This window comes from Megascapheus bottae, chromosome 21, assembly GCF_031878675.1.
Source record: "Megascapheus bottae isolate mThoBot1 chromosome 21, mThoBot2.hap1, whole genome shotgun sequence".
NCBI lineage: Eukaryota > Metazoa > Chordata > Mammalia > Rodentia > Geomyidae > Megascapheus > Megascapheus bottae.
The window spans coordinates 35,352,454-35,369,433 of NC_143529.1; the positions used below are offsets into that span (position 1 = coordinate 35,352,454).

At 40.1% G+C, this 16,980-nt stretch overlaps 1 protein-coding gene across 5 annotated transcripts in view; it reads right to left on the reverse strand.

The window, feature by feature from the left end:
* The window catches only part of Usp40 (ubiquitin specific peptidase 40), a 74,645-nt gene that overhangs the window by 34,816 nt on the left and 22,849 nt on the right, over positions 1-16,980 (reverse strand). For 3 of the 5 annotated variants that reach the window (XM_090355069.1, XM_090355072.1, XM_090355073.1), the window contains 6 exons: positions 15,539-15,682; positions 13,235-13,363; positions 11,095-11,190; positions 10,391-10,498; positions 5,287-5,587; positions 1,134-1,215 (listed from right to left, as the gene is read on the reverse strand). In XM_090355069.1, coding sequence (XP_090211195.1) covers positions 1,134-1,215; positions 5,287-5,587; positions 10,391-10,498; positions 11,095-11,190; positions 13,235-13,363; positions 15,539-15,682 — 860 coding nt within the window. The remainder of the gene's footprint in view (positions 1-1,133; positions 1,216-5,286; positions 5,588-10,390; positions 10,499-11,094; positions 11,191-13,234; positions 13,364-15,538; positions 15,683-16,980) is intronic. The other 2 variants (XM_090355070.1, XM_090355071.1) reach the window with 2 other exon arrangements.

A 16,980-nucleotide genomic window follows, 5' to 3' on the forward strand; every position in this document is an offset into this window, starting at 1 on the left:
ATAGCTAGGATTACAGGAGTGAGCCATCGGTGCGTGGCCCTAGTGTTAGCTTTTTTTTTGATGACCACATTAAGAATCATAATACAAGCTGACAAAAATCTCTCATAGCTTTTAAATAACAACCAATTCAGACCATTCCTGAAAGCCACTTTTTTTGCACTTTAGATATTTTATTCCATTAATTTTTCCTTTATTTTTAATCTTTTCAGAGCTTTCTTTTTTGTTAGGAGTTCCTTATATCCAGTGTGCCAGTCCATGAACCTGATCTTTTTGCTTCCTGCTCCAGCTTCATCATACAAATGCTCAACACATCCTTGCCACACGGTCTCCCCCTTGAGTCCATGGGAGATCATGGAAACACACATTTCCTGAACTCAATGTCCTACTGACACTGCTGGAGAGCAAAAAGACCCATCAGTTCTCCAGGGCCCAAGGTTAGCTCCCAAAGAGAGCACCAAGATCAACAGGTTCTCATTATAGGATTTTGGATAAGACTGACACCACATTCAGTAGTTTATAAATTTCATATTTCCTTTCCTTTGAAAATTGGCCCATGACACATATCAGTTCAACACAACTACTTGAAAGCAAGGGGAGGTTTTATTGACAAGCTTTCTTAGCACCCAAGCAAGCAGGCCAGGCCAAGATCCAGCACAATTGTATGCTCTATGTTTTTTCAGTCTTCCTTAGCATTGGCCATTTTATATGTCATAGTTTATTCACTCTCACAGATAAGGATGACTGCAAAGTAAATGATGACTTAACCTAAAAATTCAGCAGCCAGGCGGGGAGTTTGGCCTAGTGGTAGAGTGCTTGCCTACTATGCACAAAGACCCAGGTTCGATTCCTTGGTACCACATACACAGAAAAAAAGTCAGAAGTGATGCTGAGGCTCAAGTGGTAGAGTGCTAGCCTTGAGAAAGTCCAAGGACAGTGCTCAGGCCCTGAGCCCAAGCCCAGGACTGGCAAAAAAAAAAAAAAAAAAAAAAATTCAGCAGCCAAACAGAAGCTGGCATTAACTAGTTCACGGCTTTATTTTCTTTTAAGTTCTCATTAATAAATGCTTAAGGCCTAACTTAGTGAATTCTGTATCCCAAAAAACTATTCAAAAATCCGAAGAAATTTAAAATTACCTTTTCATTTGCAGTTCAGTGTTGGCTGCATCCATTTCCTTTAGCAAGTGGCATGGAACTCTGTATCTTGGATTACCTCGAGCTGTGAACGAAACTTTTCGTTAACTTGTGCTACAAATTGAAACTGAGTTCCTGAAAGGCAGCAAGAAAACTCAAAAAGAACCGAGCTGAGAACTAAGAAGCTGCTACTAAGTAAGAACCTGTGTGAATAGACATGTTCTCTGGATCTCAGTTTTTCCACCTGAGAATGGGTTCTTAAACCAAGCTAGAAGTTTCCCATGTCTTCAATTTTCTTTTGTTTAGGTCTGAAGCCCATACTGGAACTCAGTACCTTCTCCTTTCATTCATTGGCTGGTGCTCTACCAATGGAGCCACTTTGCCAACCCCTAAAAAGGTTGGTATTTATTTTCTTTTTCTTTTTTTTAAATTTTCTTTAAGTATATCTTTAAAAAGAGATCATTATTTTTGTCCTGATTACAAATATAACAATTAGCAACTGTAAACATCTGGAAATTATTTTTACAAGTGTAATAGATACTTTATATCATTTAATTCCCAACACAATACTCACACAAAACTTTCTTAAAAAAACAGCTGGGAGCCGGGCACAGTGGCTCACACCTGTAATCCTAGCAACTCAGGAGGCTGAAATCTGAGGATCAAGGTTCAAAGCCAGCCCAGGCATAAAAGGACCCGAGACTCTTACCTCCAATTAACCTCTAGAAAACAGAAGTGGGGCTTGGCTCAAGGGTAGGGAATTAGCCTTGAGCTGAAGAGCCCAAGGACAATGCCCAGGCCCAGGGGTAGGGTGGGAGCCCTGAGCTGAAGAGCTCAGGGACAGCACCCATTCCGAGTTAAAGCTCCATGACACACAAAAACAAAACAAAACCAGCTGAGAATATAGTCAGCAAATCTGTAATTTGCCTTTTCATTATATATATTGTATTTCTCCACATGTTTAAACAAATGATTGCACATCAGTACAGTTCAATTTTCTATAAAACTGCAATGATTTCTAACTAGTCATGAATATAAAATAATGATGGCAAAGCACATCTTTGGATATAGATATACATCAATCTGATTTCTCCCTCCCTGCAGTTCTGTTTAATTTATTTACTTATTTTGTGTGCTGAAGATTAGAACACAGAGCATTGTGCATGCTAGGGGCATGGGCCTAGCTGATTTACTTGTGTAAAACAAACTTGTGGAAGTAGAATTAGTAGTTGAAAAGGTGTAATCACTAGCTGTATTAGTTTCCATACCTGCTAGCTGTGACAGAGTCAATTGTTGAAAACCAGATTTGTAGAAATACTTGACCATGTAGGAAAAGACAGCATCTCATTGTTGTTGCAAATCAAGTCTTTCTCTTAATTATTGAAGAAACAGTATTTTTTCATTTTGAATATTCCTCACTTATATCATTTCCCCAACTTACTAGTGAGTGCTATAGAATATAAAAAGGCTAGGGTAGGCCTTGAACTCAGGGCCTGGGCCCTGTTCTTGAGCTCTTTTTGCTCAAAGCTAGTGCTCTACCTCTTTGAGCCACAGCACTGTTGTACCCGAATTCCTAGGACCCCAAAAGAACCACCAGAGGTCGAAGTCAAAGCAAAGAAGCAAGGGTCGTTTATTATGAGTTCGAACTCGGACCTCCCTGTACCCGTAGCCGGCAATGCTAAGAGGCCCCGAACAAAGGTTTTACACAGCTTTTATAGGGGAATTCCATAGTTACAATCACCTGATTGGTTGTTTGATGACTTCGAACCACTGGTCGCTTCAGGACTGATCAGAGCTCAGATGTCTAACCATTGAGCATTGGGCTGTTGCCACCTGGGGTTCAAGTCCGGGATAGTTCCGGGAACATGTGTTTTTGATTCCTAGTACATGGGCCCTGAGCAAGGGTGGGGGAAGGGGGTCATTCCCAGAACATGGGACAATCTTGGCACAACAGCACCACTCCCAGTTTTCTTGTGGTTAATTAGAGTAAGAGTCTCACAAACTTTCTTGCCCATGCTGGCTTTGAACTGTGATTCACAGATATCAGCCTTTTAAGTAGCTAGGACTACAGGCATGACCCACCAGCATCCGGCCTGAAGTTCCTTTTTTTATAGAGGAACTAGGACTTCACTTAAATGACTAGGAGAATGTAGGAAAATGTGTCTGTTATTTCTTTATTGTGTAATTTATTTTCCATACTTTGTATGTAGTCCAACTATACTCATTCTAAGATTCAGTTTGGTGAAAGAGACTAATTCGTCATCTAATAAGGTTTTTTTTTTCCTCTGTATTTCTGTCATTATGAACTCCAAGCCACAATATTTCTACTGGAAATGAGCTGGGTGCCAGTGGCTAATGCCTGTAATCCTAAGTACTCAGGAGACTGATATCTGAGGAACACTGTTCCGAACCAGCCAGGGCAGAAAAGTCCCCTTAAGACTCTTATCTCTAATTAACCATTGAGTGCTAGCCTTGAGTAAAAGAGAGGAAGAAGGAGGAGGAGGAGAAAAGTGGGGGAGGAGGATGAAGAGGAGGAGGGTGGGGGGGGGGATGAAGAGGAGGAGGAGGAGGAGGAGGAAGGAGGAGGAAGGAGGTGGAAGGAGGAAGAAGAAGTAGTATTACCACATCTTTTAAAAAATTGTTCCTACCCCAGAGAAATATAAAGTCTTTCTGGTTAACAGCATAGTCATATAACTGTTCAACATCTAGAATTTAATAAGGTTAATTTTAACTCTTTTCTCAATATTTCACTGCCTTATTCCTAACCTTTATAAAAATGACAACTCTCATTCTCCTATAACATTATCTTAATTTTTTTAAATAAATTTTTAATTAGACTTTTATTTTTTTTATTTATTTTTTTTTTTGCCAGTCCTGGGCTTGAGCTCAGGGCCTGAGCACTGTCCTTGGATTTTCTCAAGGCTAGAGCTCTACCACTTGAGCCTCAGCACCACTTCCGGCTTTTTTCTATGTATGTGGTACCAAGGAATCGAACCCGGGTATTCATGCATGCTAGGCAAGCACTTTAACCACTAGGCCAAACTCCCAGCCCATTATCTTAATTTTTAATCACACTGTCAATCTAAGTGGCTTTCCTAGTAGGGTTTTGTACTTTGAAGTGGACTTTGGTAAGCGACCCAGAAAGTCTTACTGGTTTATTCACATTAATAGTTTCAGTTAAGAGATACTGATAATCTTTATTACTATTAATCTAAAATGCTTAGCCAGCATACTAAAGATTCTCTTAGAAGATTAACCAAAGAGTGCTTCAAAGATATTTCAGTTGCTCATATTATCTTGAGAGGAAAGAAAAAAGAAACTGAAATGTAAAAGGGAGAAAACAATAAAACCCTGGGCATTTACAACTCAAAGACAACATACTGAATTATACTGGGACATTGTATTCTAACACAAACATTCACAAACATTTTAAAAATGTAACTAAGGCCTCACATTATTATAGGGGAGAAAAATACCATAGATACATACTATTTCCATAAAATGACAAAACTGTTATATTTAGCACAATACACTTTTTTTTTGTGGGTCATGGGGCTTGAACTCAGGCTGGGCACTGCCCCTGGGCTTTTCAGCTCCAGGCTATCACCCTACCCCTGGACCTGGGTATTGTCCCTGAGCTCTTCAGCTCAAGGCTAATGCCCTACCCTGGAGCCAAGCCCCACTTCCTGTTTTCTAGAGATTAATTGGAGAGAAGAGTCTCAGGTCCTTTTGTGCCTGATCCTCAGGTCTCAGCCTCTCAAGTAGCTAGGATTACAGGCGTGAGCCACCACGCCCAGCTAGCACAATATACTTTCTAACTTTAGCTTTAAAATATTTAAAAGCAACCCTACATTAAACTTTTTTAATTATTATTATTTTTTTTTGGTAGTGAGGCTTGAACTCTGGGCCTGGGCCCTGTCACTGAGCCCTTCAACTCAAGACTAGCTGTACTACTTAAGCCACAGCACCACTTCTGGCTTTTTCTGTGTATGTGGTACCAAGGAATCGAACCCAGGGCTTCATGCAAGCACTCTACCACTAGGCCAAACTCTCGGAGCTAGATTAAATTTCTTAAAAGGATAAAATTCATTGAACATTTGCCATTTATCTCTGAAGTCATTAACTGAAGCAAGCCAGAATATCCTTCTTTGTATACCTTCAGGAGGCCTTTGCAGCTGGGATTTCCGGTAGAACAGCATGTAGGCACTTTCTTTCCCCTGAAATTGCTGTGTAATATCCTTCTCCTCAATTGGTTGCACTTTGGAATCATTGATATCAAACCAGTGGGGACAGGTGGAGTTGCCTTTTAATCCCGGGTGTTCTGAAGTCAGTGTCTGAAAAGTCTGTTGATCATTTCTTTGGAAATTAGACTCAGCCTGGAGAGAACCATTCTTCAGGAGACTAACTGTACTTTCATCTGAGTTGAACAGAAATATCTGAGAATGGAGCTGTAAGAACTATAAAGAACAAATTAAAAAAAAAAAACTAGGTTAATAGGTCTTTTTTAAAAAAAAAAATTTGGATTAAAAAAAAAAAAATCCCTTTCCAGGGCTAGGAGTGTGGCCTAGTAGAGTGCTTGCTTCCGATGCATGAAGCTCTGGGTTCGATTCCTCAGTGCCATAGACACAGAAAAAGATGGAAGTGGCGCTATGGCTCAAGTGGCAGAGCTCTGGCCTTGAGAAAGCCCAAGGACAGTGCCTGGGCCCTGAGATGAAGTTCAAGTACCAGGACTAGCAAAAAAAATCTCTTTCCTCCCCTTCCCTCTCCTCTCCATTCACCTTCCCTTTTCTTTCCCCTTCCTCTTCTCCCTTTCTTCTTTCTTTCCTTCCTTTCTCCCTTTCTTACTCCTCCCCCCTCCCATCCTTCCTTCCTTTTTTTTTTTTTTGGTTGTTGTTGGTCATGGGGCTTGAACTAGGCCTGGGCACTGTCCTTGAGCTCTTCAGCTCAAGGCTATAGCCCTTTTCTTAAGCCTAGCTTCCTTTTTTTTTTTTTTGCCCGTCCTGGGCTTGAGCTCGGGGCCTGAGCACTGTCCTTGGACTTTCTCAAGGCTAGAGCTCTACCACTTGAGCCTCAGCACCACTTTCAGCTTTTTTCTATGCATGTGGTACCAAGGAATTGAACTGGGTCTTCGTGCATGCTAGGCAAGCCCTCTACCACTAGGCCAAACGCCCGCCCCGCCCCCCCCTTTAAAAAAAAAAAAAAAAACCTTCATCTTTATTCTTAGCTCATCCTGTAAAGTAAAAAATCCATCTGTGTATGATAAACATTTAATAAAAGTCATAGTGCTCTATTAAACAGATTAAAAGCTGTGTCCAGGGAGAAGATGCTAACCACAGTCTAAAAAGCATTTTTATTCTTACATCACACTAATGATGTTGTATGAAAAAGTTATTGAATGAAACAGAGTAGAGAGAACAAATGCTTTTGTAATATCATAGACCAAGTGACTATTTATTTTTTTGTTAGTCATGGGACTTGACCTTTGGGCCTGGGCTGGGTGTTGTCCCTGAGCTCTTTAGCTCAAGGCTACCGCTCTACCCCTTGAGCCACAGCGCCACTTCCAGTTTTTCTGGTGGTTAATTGGAGATAAGAGTCTCATGGACTTTAGTGTCAGGGCTGGCTTTGAACCAAGATCCTAAGATCGCAGCCTCCTGAGTAGCTAGGACTACACGTGTGAGCCACTGTGCCTGGCCTAAGTGACCTTTTAAATAGTACTATAATGAATGCTGTTTGTTCTGGAAGCTGACAGGAAAGATCAGGAAACCAGAGCACAAAGGATCATGTCACAATTGCAAAAACTATTTTTCAAGTTCTACTTACTAAAGAGTAGGACTAAAAGAAACAAAAACAACAAAACTTCTCACTTTTCACTGGTTACCTGTCTTTCTCCACTTGCTTCTGTCCTGGTCTCCTGTTCCCTGAACTTCTATGTAGCCTGCTAGCCCCTCTTCTCCCTCAGCATAAATATATTTTACAAACAAAAGCTGTGAAAGGTGGACACTGGTGGTTCACACCTGTAATCCTAGATACTCAGAAGGAGATCTAAAGATCCCAGTTCAAAGCCAGCCAGAGCAGAAAAGGCTTATCTCCAATAAACCACTCAGAAAAAAAGCCATAAGTGGTGCCGTGGCTCAAGCAGTTGAGCAAAAGAAGCTCAGGGACAATGCCCAGGCCCAGTGCCAGAGTTCAAGCCCCAAGACTGGTAAAAAACAAAACAAAAAACAAAAAGCTCTTGGGGCTTACTTCATCGTTCAACATTCATTTTATTTTGAAAAACAAGTAAATTATAGTAACGTAAACTTTTTTTTTTTGTCAGTCATGGGACTTGAACTCTGGGTCTGGGTTCTGTCCACTTGGGCCACACTACCACTTCCAGTTTTCTGGCAGTTAATTGGAGGTAATTGTCTCAAGGACTTTTCTGCCCAGGCTAGCTTTGAACCACGATCCTCAGATCTCAGCCTCCAGAGTAGCTGGGATTACAGGTGCCCTGTGTAAAGTCAGCTCTTTAATCACAAGCAGGTCACTGGCACAGCACTTGCCTACCATTTGCAAAGCTTTGGGTTCTACCTCCAACACTGCAAACAGAAAACAACAGTCTAGATCATAGGAGAGCACAAAGATACTGTCTATGTAACTAAGAGAACAGCTGTTTAAATAGTCCTGAAGCTAATTTGTTTTAGGGACAATTAAATTTCAATCACTTGAAAGTGTTAAGTAATAAACTTTCAGGATAGCTGTTTTTCTTTGTTCAATAATTGAAGATTAATTCTCAGCCTCAAACTTCAGTGGTATCTGGTGCTAGAAATGGCAGAGTTTTCATTAGACTAACCCTCCTGATAAATGCAATAATGTATGGATAAAACAGTGCGAACAGCTGTGAAGCTTGTGCCCAAAGAGGGGGGGTGAAAAGTGGAATAAGCATAATTCAAAGAAGAGATGACATTAGGTGATTTCCACTCTAACTCACCTTCCAGTTCAGAGCAGTGTATGCTGGGATAAGAGTGCAGGTTGCCACTGGGCTGAAATGGAATTTGGGAGAACCCCAGCAGCCAGAAGGAGGGGGAGAATCTGACAGATGCCACTCCAAATCTGTACCAACTCTCCTTAAATCTCCTAGAATGACCCAATGAACCCAGCAGAAAGCAATGGCTGGAAGGTCAGCAATTGAGAAGAACTGCCTGCTGTAGAGTGCAGAGCCCTACCACATCAGAAGGGATGACCCTTCTCAAAGAGCTAGATAGCAAACATTTTAGGGTTCAGATCAAAGACACTGTCAATGCACTTACATAATCTTTGAAAAAGCAATCAATTAAATGGAAGATTCTTGGTGCAGGACAACATGAAAACAGGTAGCAGGCTACATTGCACCCACAGGACAGACTAGTAAACCCACTCTTAGGAAGAAAGACCATGCCCCAAGACAGCTACTCTCTAGGACTAATAGCAAAATTACAATACACTCACCCCCAAAGCTCAAACTTCTGCATCCATAGAAACAAAAATACTCAAGATAATTTATGGCGGCAGGGCAGGAGTTTGGTCCAGTGGTCAAGTGATTATCTAGCATGCATGAATACCCAAGTTTGATTCCTTGGTACCACATACATAGGAAAGCTGGAAGTGGTGCCGTGGCTCAAGTGGTAGAGTGCTAGCCTTGAGAAAGCCCAAAAACTGGCAGGAAAAACAAAATAGATAGCTGGGTACCAATGGCTCACACTTGTAATCCTAGCTACTCAGGAGGCTGAGATCTGAGGATCTAGGTTGAAAGCCAGCCTTGGTATGAAAGTCCCTGAGACTTTTATCTCCAATAAGCCACTAGAAAACCATAAGTGGTGCAGTGACTCGAGTAGTAGAGTGCTAGCCTTGAGCTCAAGAGCTCAGAGACAGCGCCCAGACATAGAGTTCAAGCCCCACGACTGACCAAAAAACATTTTGAAAAAGGAGGAAAAATTTAAAAGTAATAACAAGGAGGACACTTCAAATACAACCATATCAGTATTGTATTAAATGTAATGAACTGGGCGTGGTGGCTCATGCCTGTAATCCTAGCTACTCAGGAGGCTGAGATCCGAGGATCAAGGTTCATAGCCAGCCCCGGTACAAAAGGACCTGAGACTCTTATGTCCAATTAACCTGTAGAAAACGGGAAGTGGGGCCTGGATCAAGTGTAGGGCAGTAGCCTTGAGCTGAAGAGCTAAGGGGGAGAGCCCAGGCCGAGTTCAAGCCCCATGTCACACAGGAAAAAAAAAGTAATTAATTAAACATTTTAATAAAAAGGAAGAGATTGTCACGTTTTCTCATTTCAGAGAAAACAAGGGAAAACTGTGTAATTGGAAAGTTTTATAAGCACGATAAAGCTATCACTAAAAAAAGACAGCTAAAAGTTACAATTAGCAAAATCAGAAATGACAAAGAGAAAAAAACATACCTTCAGGTCCTACAGACATCAAAAAAGTAATATTTTGATAGTTTATATATAACTTTATACCAAAATAATGACACCATAAGCAAATTCCCTAAAAACACAGTTTTCCAAAATCATGCAAATAATAGTTGATTTCTTTGGAGATCTAAGTAAAGAAGGCACTTAAACACAGAAATGGGTAAGTACTTTGCTTTATAATATAGGAAATAGCTCCAAAATGTTCAGAGTGTCCTGTTGCTTTGCTTATTTGTTTGCAGATAAGTTATCTTATATTTCTAGCAATATCACTTTTTGCATCTGGTCTTACAGCCTAGAAAACCAGTTAAGGTTTGGAGTACTGGTGTTTTGCTTTGTTTCTGCTGTGATTAGCAGCCACCTCTCCTACTTTTGCTTGCTTCTTGATAAAAAGCCTAACTGGAAATAGGTAATAAGTAACTTACCACTAGTTTTGTTCAGTTTTATTTAGCATACTAAAAGAAACATTGGTTTTATTTTCATCTTTTTTTTTTTTTGGTGGCTCATGGGGCTTGAATTCAGCCTAGGTGCTGTCCCTGAGCTCTTCAGCTCAAGGCTACCACCCTACCCTTGAGCTAAGCCTCACTTCCCATTTTCTAGGGGTTAACTAAAGATAAGAGTCTCAGGTCCTTTTGTGCCTGGGCTTTGAACCTTGATCCTCAGATCTCAGCCTCCTAAGTAGCTAGGATTACAGGCCTGAGCCACTGTGCCTGGCTATTTTCATCTTTTTAAAGATCCAACTGCAAAATTATTCATGTTGTAGACATCAGAGTAAGATTCCCAGAGACTAGGAGTCTATCAACTTGATAGCATGCATTACCTTTCGCAGTGGTCCATGCTGTTTTCTATACTTCTTGTTCCAAGATATTCCTGCTTTTTTCACGAGTTTTTGTCCTAGTTGATCCACAGAAATTATACTGTTCTTTTCCTTAGGAAAGAAACACAAAGGCCCAGGGGTTAGGGTAGGTAGGGTGGTAGCCTTGAACTGAAGAGCTCAGGAACAGAGCCCTATGAACCCCCCGCCAAAAAATAAATAAATAGAGAGAGAGAGAGAGAGAGAGAGAGAGAGAGAGAGAGAGAGAGAGAGAGAGAGAGAGAGAGAGTAGAGAGAGAGAGAGAGAGAGTAGAGAGAAGAGAGAGAGATAATAAAGTTACAATGTGACCAGTTTATTTTCTATTATTTTTTTTTTGTGGGTCGTGAGGCTTGAACTCTGGGCCTGGGTGCTGTTCCTGAGCTCTTTAGCTCAAGTCTACTGTCTAACCTCTTCAGCCACTGTGCCACTTCCAGTTTTCTAGTGGTTAATTGGAGATAAGTGCCTCATGGTCTTCAGTGCCTGGGCTGGCTTTGAACTATGATCCTTAGATCTCAGCCTCCTGAGTAGCTAAGATTACAGGCATGAGCCACCAAGCCCAGCCAGTTTCAATTTTATGGTAGTCTTTGTACTAGTCTGACTAAAGTGAATATACACACATATGATTAATGATACCTCCACAAATATACACATGAGCACAGTCCTACTCTACCTGTAATAAGATGGATTTTAGGATCATCAGTGGGTCATCAGTCTCTTCTTCATTGGGGAGAGCTTCCAAGTTCACATCTGGCTTATTTTGTTCCCCCTAAGAAGTATTAAAAGAGATTCTTTGACAAATCCTTTAAATGGAATGAATGAAACAAGAAAGTCCATGCCATTTGAGAAATGATGTTAAAAGCATCATTATCATTATGCATGTCTTTTGGAATCAGGTGACCTGACTTTCAGTTCCAGGTCTCATTGTACAATTCTTTTATAAAAAATTATTATTATAGAGGTGGTATACAGAGGGCTTACAGTTATATAAATCAGGCAATGAGTACATTTCTTTTGGGGCAATGCCACCCATTCCAAACATTGTACAATTCTTGACAAGTCATTCTAGCTCTCTGGTTGTATCCAAATGCTGGAATTATGAGGTAAGTAGATTTTAATCCATCTTTTAGCTGAGCACTGCTTTCAAGATGTCCTTCATGATTTGGCATCTTGGGTTTGCAGTTCAAAATATTTGCTGGTCTTCATCCAAAAGTCTTTACCCACCTTTGCAGACTCAGCTTAAACATTTTCTTCCATTTCTGATTATTCAAAAAGTTTATACCCCATTCCATAGTGACATGGAAAGTAAGTAAAACTTGGCTTTTTTCCTTTTTAATTACGTTTTATAAAAGTATTTTAAACTGGCTTAAAGCCATAAGTACAAATAAACCTAAAAAGACAAAAGACAAAAATATATATTCAATAAAAAACAGGGCTGGGACATGGCTCAAGTGGTAGAATTCCTACCTAATAAGCTCAAGGCTCTGGGTTCAACCTAAGTACTCAAGACAGAGAAATGGGGGGTGAAGATGTAGAAAGCGTAAGGAGAGAGAGGGAGAGTGGGAGAGGGAGAAAGGGAGGGGGGGGGGATGAGTCTTCTTTAAATTTATTTATCTAGTTCTTTTTTGTGACAGAGTATCACTCTGTACTCTGTAGCTTAAGCTGGTCTGGAGCTTAAGATCTTCCTGCTTTAGTCTTCAGTACTGGGATTATAGGCATGTTCTACCTCCTTTGACTCATTAAAATTTTATTTTGGAGCGTAATCAATTATATTATTAATTTTTGGTGACTGAATTCAAGTTCCTGTTCCCCAAAGTTAAGAGGTGTTAACAAAAGTTAACCCCTTAATCACAAGATTGACTTCTCAGGCAGGCTTCACCTTAAAGCATCTAAGAGAAACCTCTTTAGCATCATCTCCCTCATGATGTATAACAAAAGACACTTCCATAAAGAAAATTCGAAGAATAACCTAAAAAGAAGAAAATACGGAAGTGGTATTGTGGCTCAAAGTGGTAGAGCACTAGACTTGATCAGAAAAGCTCAGAGACAACATCCAGGCCCTGAGTTCAAGCCCTACAACCAATTTTAAAAAAGAAGAAGAAAATACACCAAGCACTCTTCTATTTCTTTAAGTCATACGAAGACCTTACTTTAGCAACCAAGCACAATGGAACACACCTGTAATCTAGCACTGGAGGGTCTTGAGTTTGAGGTTAGCCTAGGCTACATAGCAAGAACCTGTTTTCCTCTCCCTTCCCCTACAAACACACAAGAAACGAAAGACTGGATAAGTAAGAAAGGGAGCAGAACCACATCAAAGAGTGCCTGTCACAGGTACAGTGACCTGAGACTTTTTATCTCCACTTAACCTCTAGAAAGTGGGAAGTGGGGCTTGGCTCAAGAGTAGGGCAGTAACCTTGAGCTGAAGAGTTCAGGGACAATGCCCAGGCCCAGGGGTAGGGTGGTAGCCTTGAGCTGAAGAGCTCAGGGACAGTACCGAGGCCAAGTTCCTGTCTGCTCAACAGAAATAAAATCCTGACACTTCTAAGAAAGTCCCAATTCATTCCAAAGTGGTTTAAGAAACCACAACCCCAAAGGAAGATAAAGAAGAAAGAATCATTACTTTTAGGTAAGGTCACCTCTGTGTACCACCTCAACAATAAACTTAATAAACTTGGAAATCAAGTTTCGTCTATCAACAGAGAGGATACATGCTGCCAGCTGGACAAAACACTCAACTGATACTGTGTAAGCAAACTACAGTAAGCACAGAGGAAAGCAGAGCAGCTATCCGAAGGACTTTTCCTGCTTACTTGAAATTGCCAGTTTCCCAGGTGGTCTACATCCTTAATATAGACGTGGTAGTGTCCTCCATAGCAGCCGCCTTTGTGGATGATGACAGAGAAAAGATCGTACATATACCCCGAGTCATCCAACTCGCTCTAAAGCAGAAAAAGAAGCACTCATTGCCTACATAAAATGGGGAGATCCGTAATCAAAGGGAAAAAGAACCTTCAACTATCAAAATTAGTGAATTTCACAGCTTATAGTTGTTATTTCTAGGTTAAAAAGGGGGCTAATCTGATTAATGTATAATATATGCATATATGAAAGTACCACAAAATGTATGAAAGTGTACAATTAAGGTACACTAATAAAAAATAAAAGGAGTAATTAAACATAAAGGTAAATATATCTGGCTTTAAACTTTGAAAATTCCTAATTCTTTGATTTACTGCTAAGCATTTTATACTAATACTATACTAATCAATACTATACTATATTATGCTATATTCTACTAATCAACTTCTGCCTCTTAAGTTATGTGAACCCATGTTTGGTTAAGATCAGGTAAGCTGATATACACACGGTAAATCTGTAACAAACGTATAGCATGAGAAACCCATTTTTGTGGTGAATCTCTTATGTGTTTAACAACACAATTGCTGTATGTTCTGAGAAAGTTGTAATATACCTTAGAGTCAAAGCCAAAGCCTTCCTGATACTTCAGACTCCCGCAGAGGGCAGGAGCTCAGCAATGGAGAATGCCAGGTGATATTGTTCCAAGGGGGCTTAGCGAAATGCAGAGGTTCTTTTTTGTGTTATTAATTCTATGGTCAAATTTTTCTGTAGCAGGTTCTACAACCACAGTGACTGAACAGATAAACTACCCAACTAACAATTAAAACAAAACCAAAAAATCACATTAGATGAAGAGATGTTTTAAGGGATACTTTAAATTCCTGATGTAGAAGGAACAGGAAGTCTCCGTATTCACATTCAAAGGGTCTGACCCACAAGACAGAAGCTCCTTTCTAGTGCTCCTGCCAAAACTCAATAGTGGCTGTCTGCAATGTCATACCATGGGTAGCACTCATGGGATACAGCTACTTCAGTAACTTATTTAAAATAGCATAGTTTTAAAGTGGACAGAATTTAAGTTGTCTGGTTCAGGCAAATATGAGATATACACATAAAAACTCATGATTTCAGAATTAGTTCTACAAATATTTTTCTTCCTGTGCCTTAAGTATGACAACTTTATTTTTGTGCTGCTCTTTCTTTTTTTTTTTTTTTTCTTTTTCCTGGTCCTAGGGCTTGAATTCAGGATGTGGACACTGTTCCTGAGCCTCGGTACTCAAGGCTAGTGCTCCACCACTTCTGACTTTTTCCGAGTAGTTTATTAGAGATAAGAGTCTTAAGGCCTTTCTTGCCTGGGCTGGCATCGAACCACAATCCTCAGATCTCAGCCTCCTGAGTAGCTAGGATTACAGGTGTGAGCCACCAGCACCCAGCTTTAGGGCTGCTCTTGTTGTTTTGCAATACTGGGGATTAAGTCCAATGCCTTGCCCATGGCACCACAAAGCTACATCACAGCCATACAAACTCCAGACCTATAAAAGGCTGCTCACCGGTTCAAATTCTAGAAATATGATTCATACTACATTTAAAATAAACTAAAGGGCTGGGAATGTGGCTTCAGGGTAGAGTGCTTACCTAGCATGCATGAAGCCATGGGCTCCATTTCTCAATACCACATAAACAGAAAAAGCCAGAAGTTGCACAGAGACTCAGGTGATAGAGAACTAGTCTTAAGTAAAAGAAGCTGAGGGACAGTGCCTAGGCCCTGAGTTCAAGTTCCAGGACTGGCAATAAATAAATAATTAATTCAAATAGCAAAGTACCAATTCATAGTAAGTTTTCTAAAAGCAAGGTCATGTCTAATTTTGTTTTAAAATGTTCAAAGATTTTTTTTTTCAAGAACAGCTTAAGGAAGAGAACTAAGAACAAATCCATACTATACAAATTCAAAAGGACACACCAAATCAGAGGTTCTTGGGCAATCCCTTCCTCCCCACTCCCCCCCATCCTTCCAGAAGACATGGACTCAGGGCCGTGTGTAAGATGGTTCGGATTCTATGGTTGGGGAGTGTTGCTGCTACTCTCATCTAGCAGGCAGTGGCCAGGGAAGCCGATTCCTGTTCTATAGTGCAGGAGATGCAACCATGTATTTAACTCAAAGGTTGACAGATTTTGCAATAAATGGACTGAAAATGAAGTCAATAAAATATTCTATCTTTGGAAAAGAAAGAATTTAAAAATAAAATAGTTCAAACCTGTTCACAAAAAGGCTTGAGATTGATCTGCAGAGGAAATGTATAACAGCTAGTGTCCTTGTAGCGTTCACACTTCACAAAATCAAAATTAAATCTGAGTAGTGAAATAGTAAGAAAGGGTGGCAGCTTGCGCAATTTGGCCGACTGTTAAAAGAAAAATTCACACAGCTTTAAAATGTATAAGAAAGCAAACGGTATTACTTCAGTTATGTAAAAACAACCCATGACACTGTTATAAGAGAAATGTCTTTATATCACATAGGCTTATAACTGTGGATTCAATATAATTCTTGATGTAAGTCATGTCTTATGGAACTAAGGGCAGTATCACTCAGGCTTAGAACTACAGTTTTACAAGCAAGTTCTAAATTTTAATGTTGCTATACAGAAGTACTGTTCATTGAGCATGCCCAGTCCCTGGCCTTTCCCTTTGTCTAGTGGTATGGCCACATATCCATTTTACTTAGCAGACATACAGCTGAATCTAAGGAAGAATAGGAGCTTGGAAGATTTCAACCAGTGAAGTGATTGACAAATGCTTTTGATTTTTCCGGAGAGAATTTCACAGGTTTCATTATGCTTTCAAAAAGGCTACTGATTAGAGCTTTACTAGTTATTTTAAATCCAAAAGAAGGTAAATTTCATATTGTTGCTTTCATTCCTTGTTTTAAAACAAAACACTAAAATTAAGCTTCTTATTTAAATCATCAGTTGCCCCCAGTCCTCTTGGATTAATGGTCTGAAGGAGAAAAAAAATTGTCATATGTACAAAGTTATCCTTAATCATATATATTTGACATTATCAACCATATATTTCCAATAACAATTCTACAAATTTTGTGGATTAAAAAAATTAAGACTGGGTGTGGTGCATCACACCTGCAGTCTCAGCACTTGGGAAGACTAAGTAAGAGATTGATTCCTGCTTGGGTTACATAGCAAGCTGTTGTTCAGCTTAAGCTACATAGCATGATCTTGTCTCAAAAATATAAATAAATAGGGAAGGGAGTTTGGCCTAGTGGTAGAATGCTGGCCTAGCATGCACGAAGACCCAGGTTCAATTACTCAGAACCACATACATAGAAAAAAGCCAGAAGTGATGCTGAGTCTCAAGTGGTAAAGCTCTCGCCTTGAGAAATCCCAATGACAGTGTTCAGGCCCTGAGCTCAAGCCTAGGACTGGCAATAAATAAATAAATAAATAAATAAATAAATCAAAACAGAACAAAACAGAGAAAACCATGACAATAATACAACAGATTTTCAAACAAGGTCTAATTATACAGATGTGAAAAAAAAAAAAATCCGGGCCTGGTGGCTCACGCCTTAATTCTAGCTGAGGCTGAGATCCGAGGATCAAGGTTCAAAGCCAGCCCCAGCACAAAAGGACCTGAGACTCTTATCTCCAATTAACCTCTAGAAAAGAGAAGTGAGGCTTGGCTC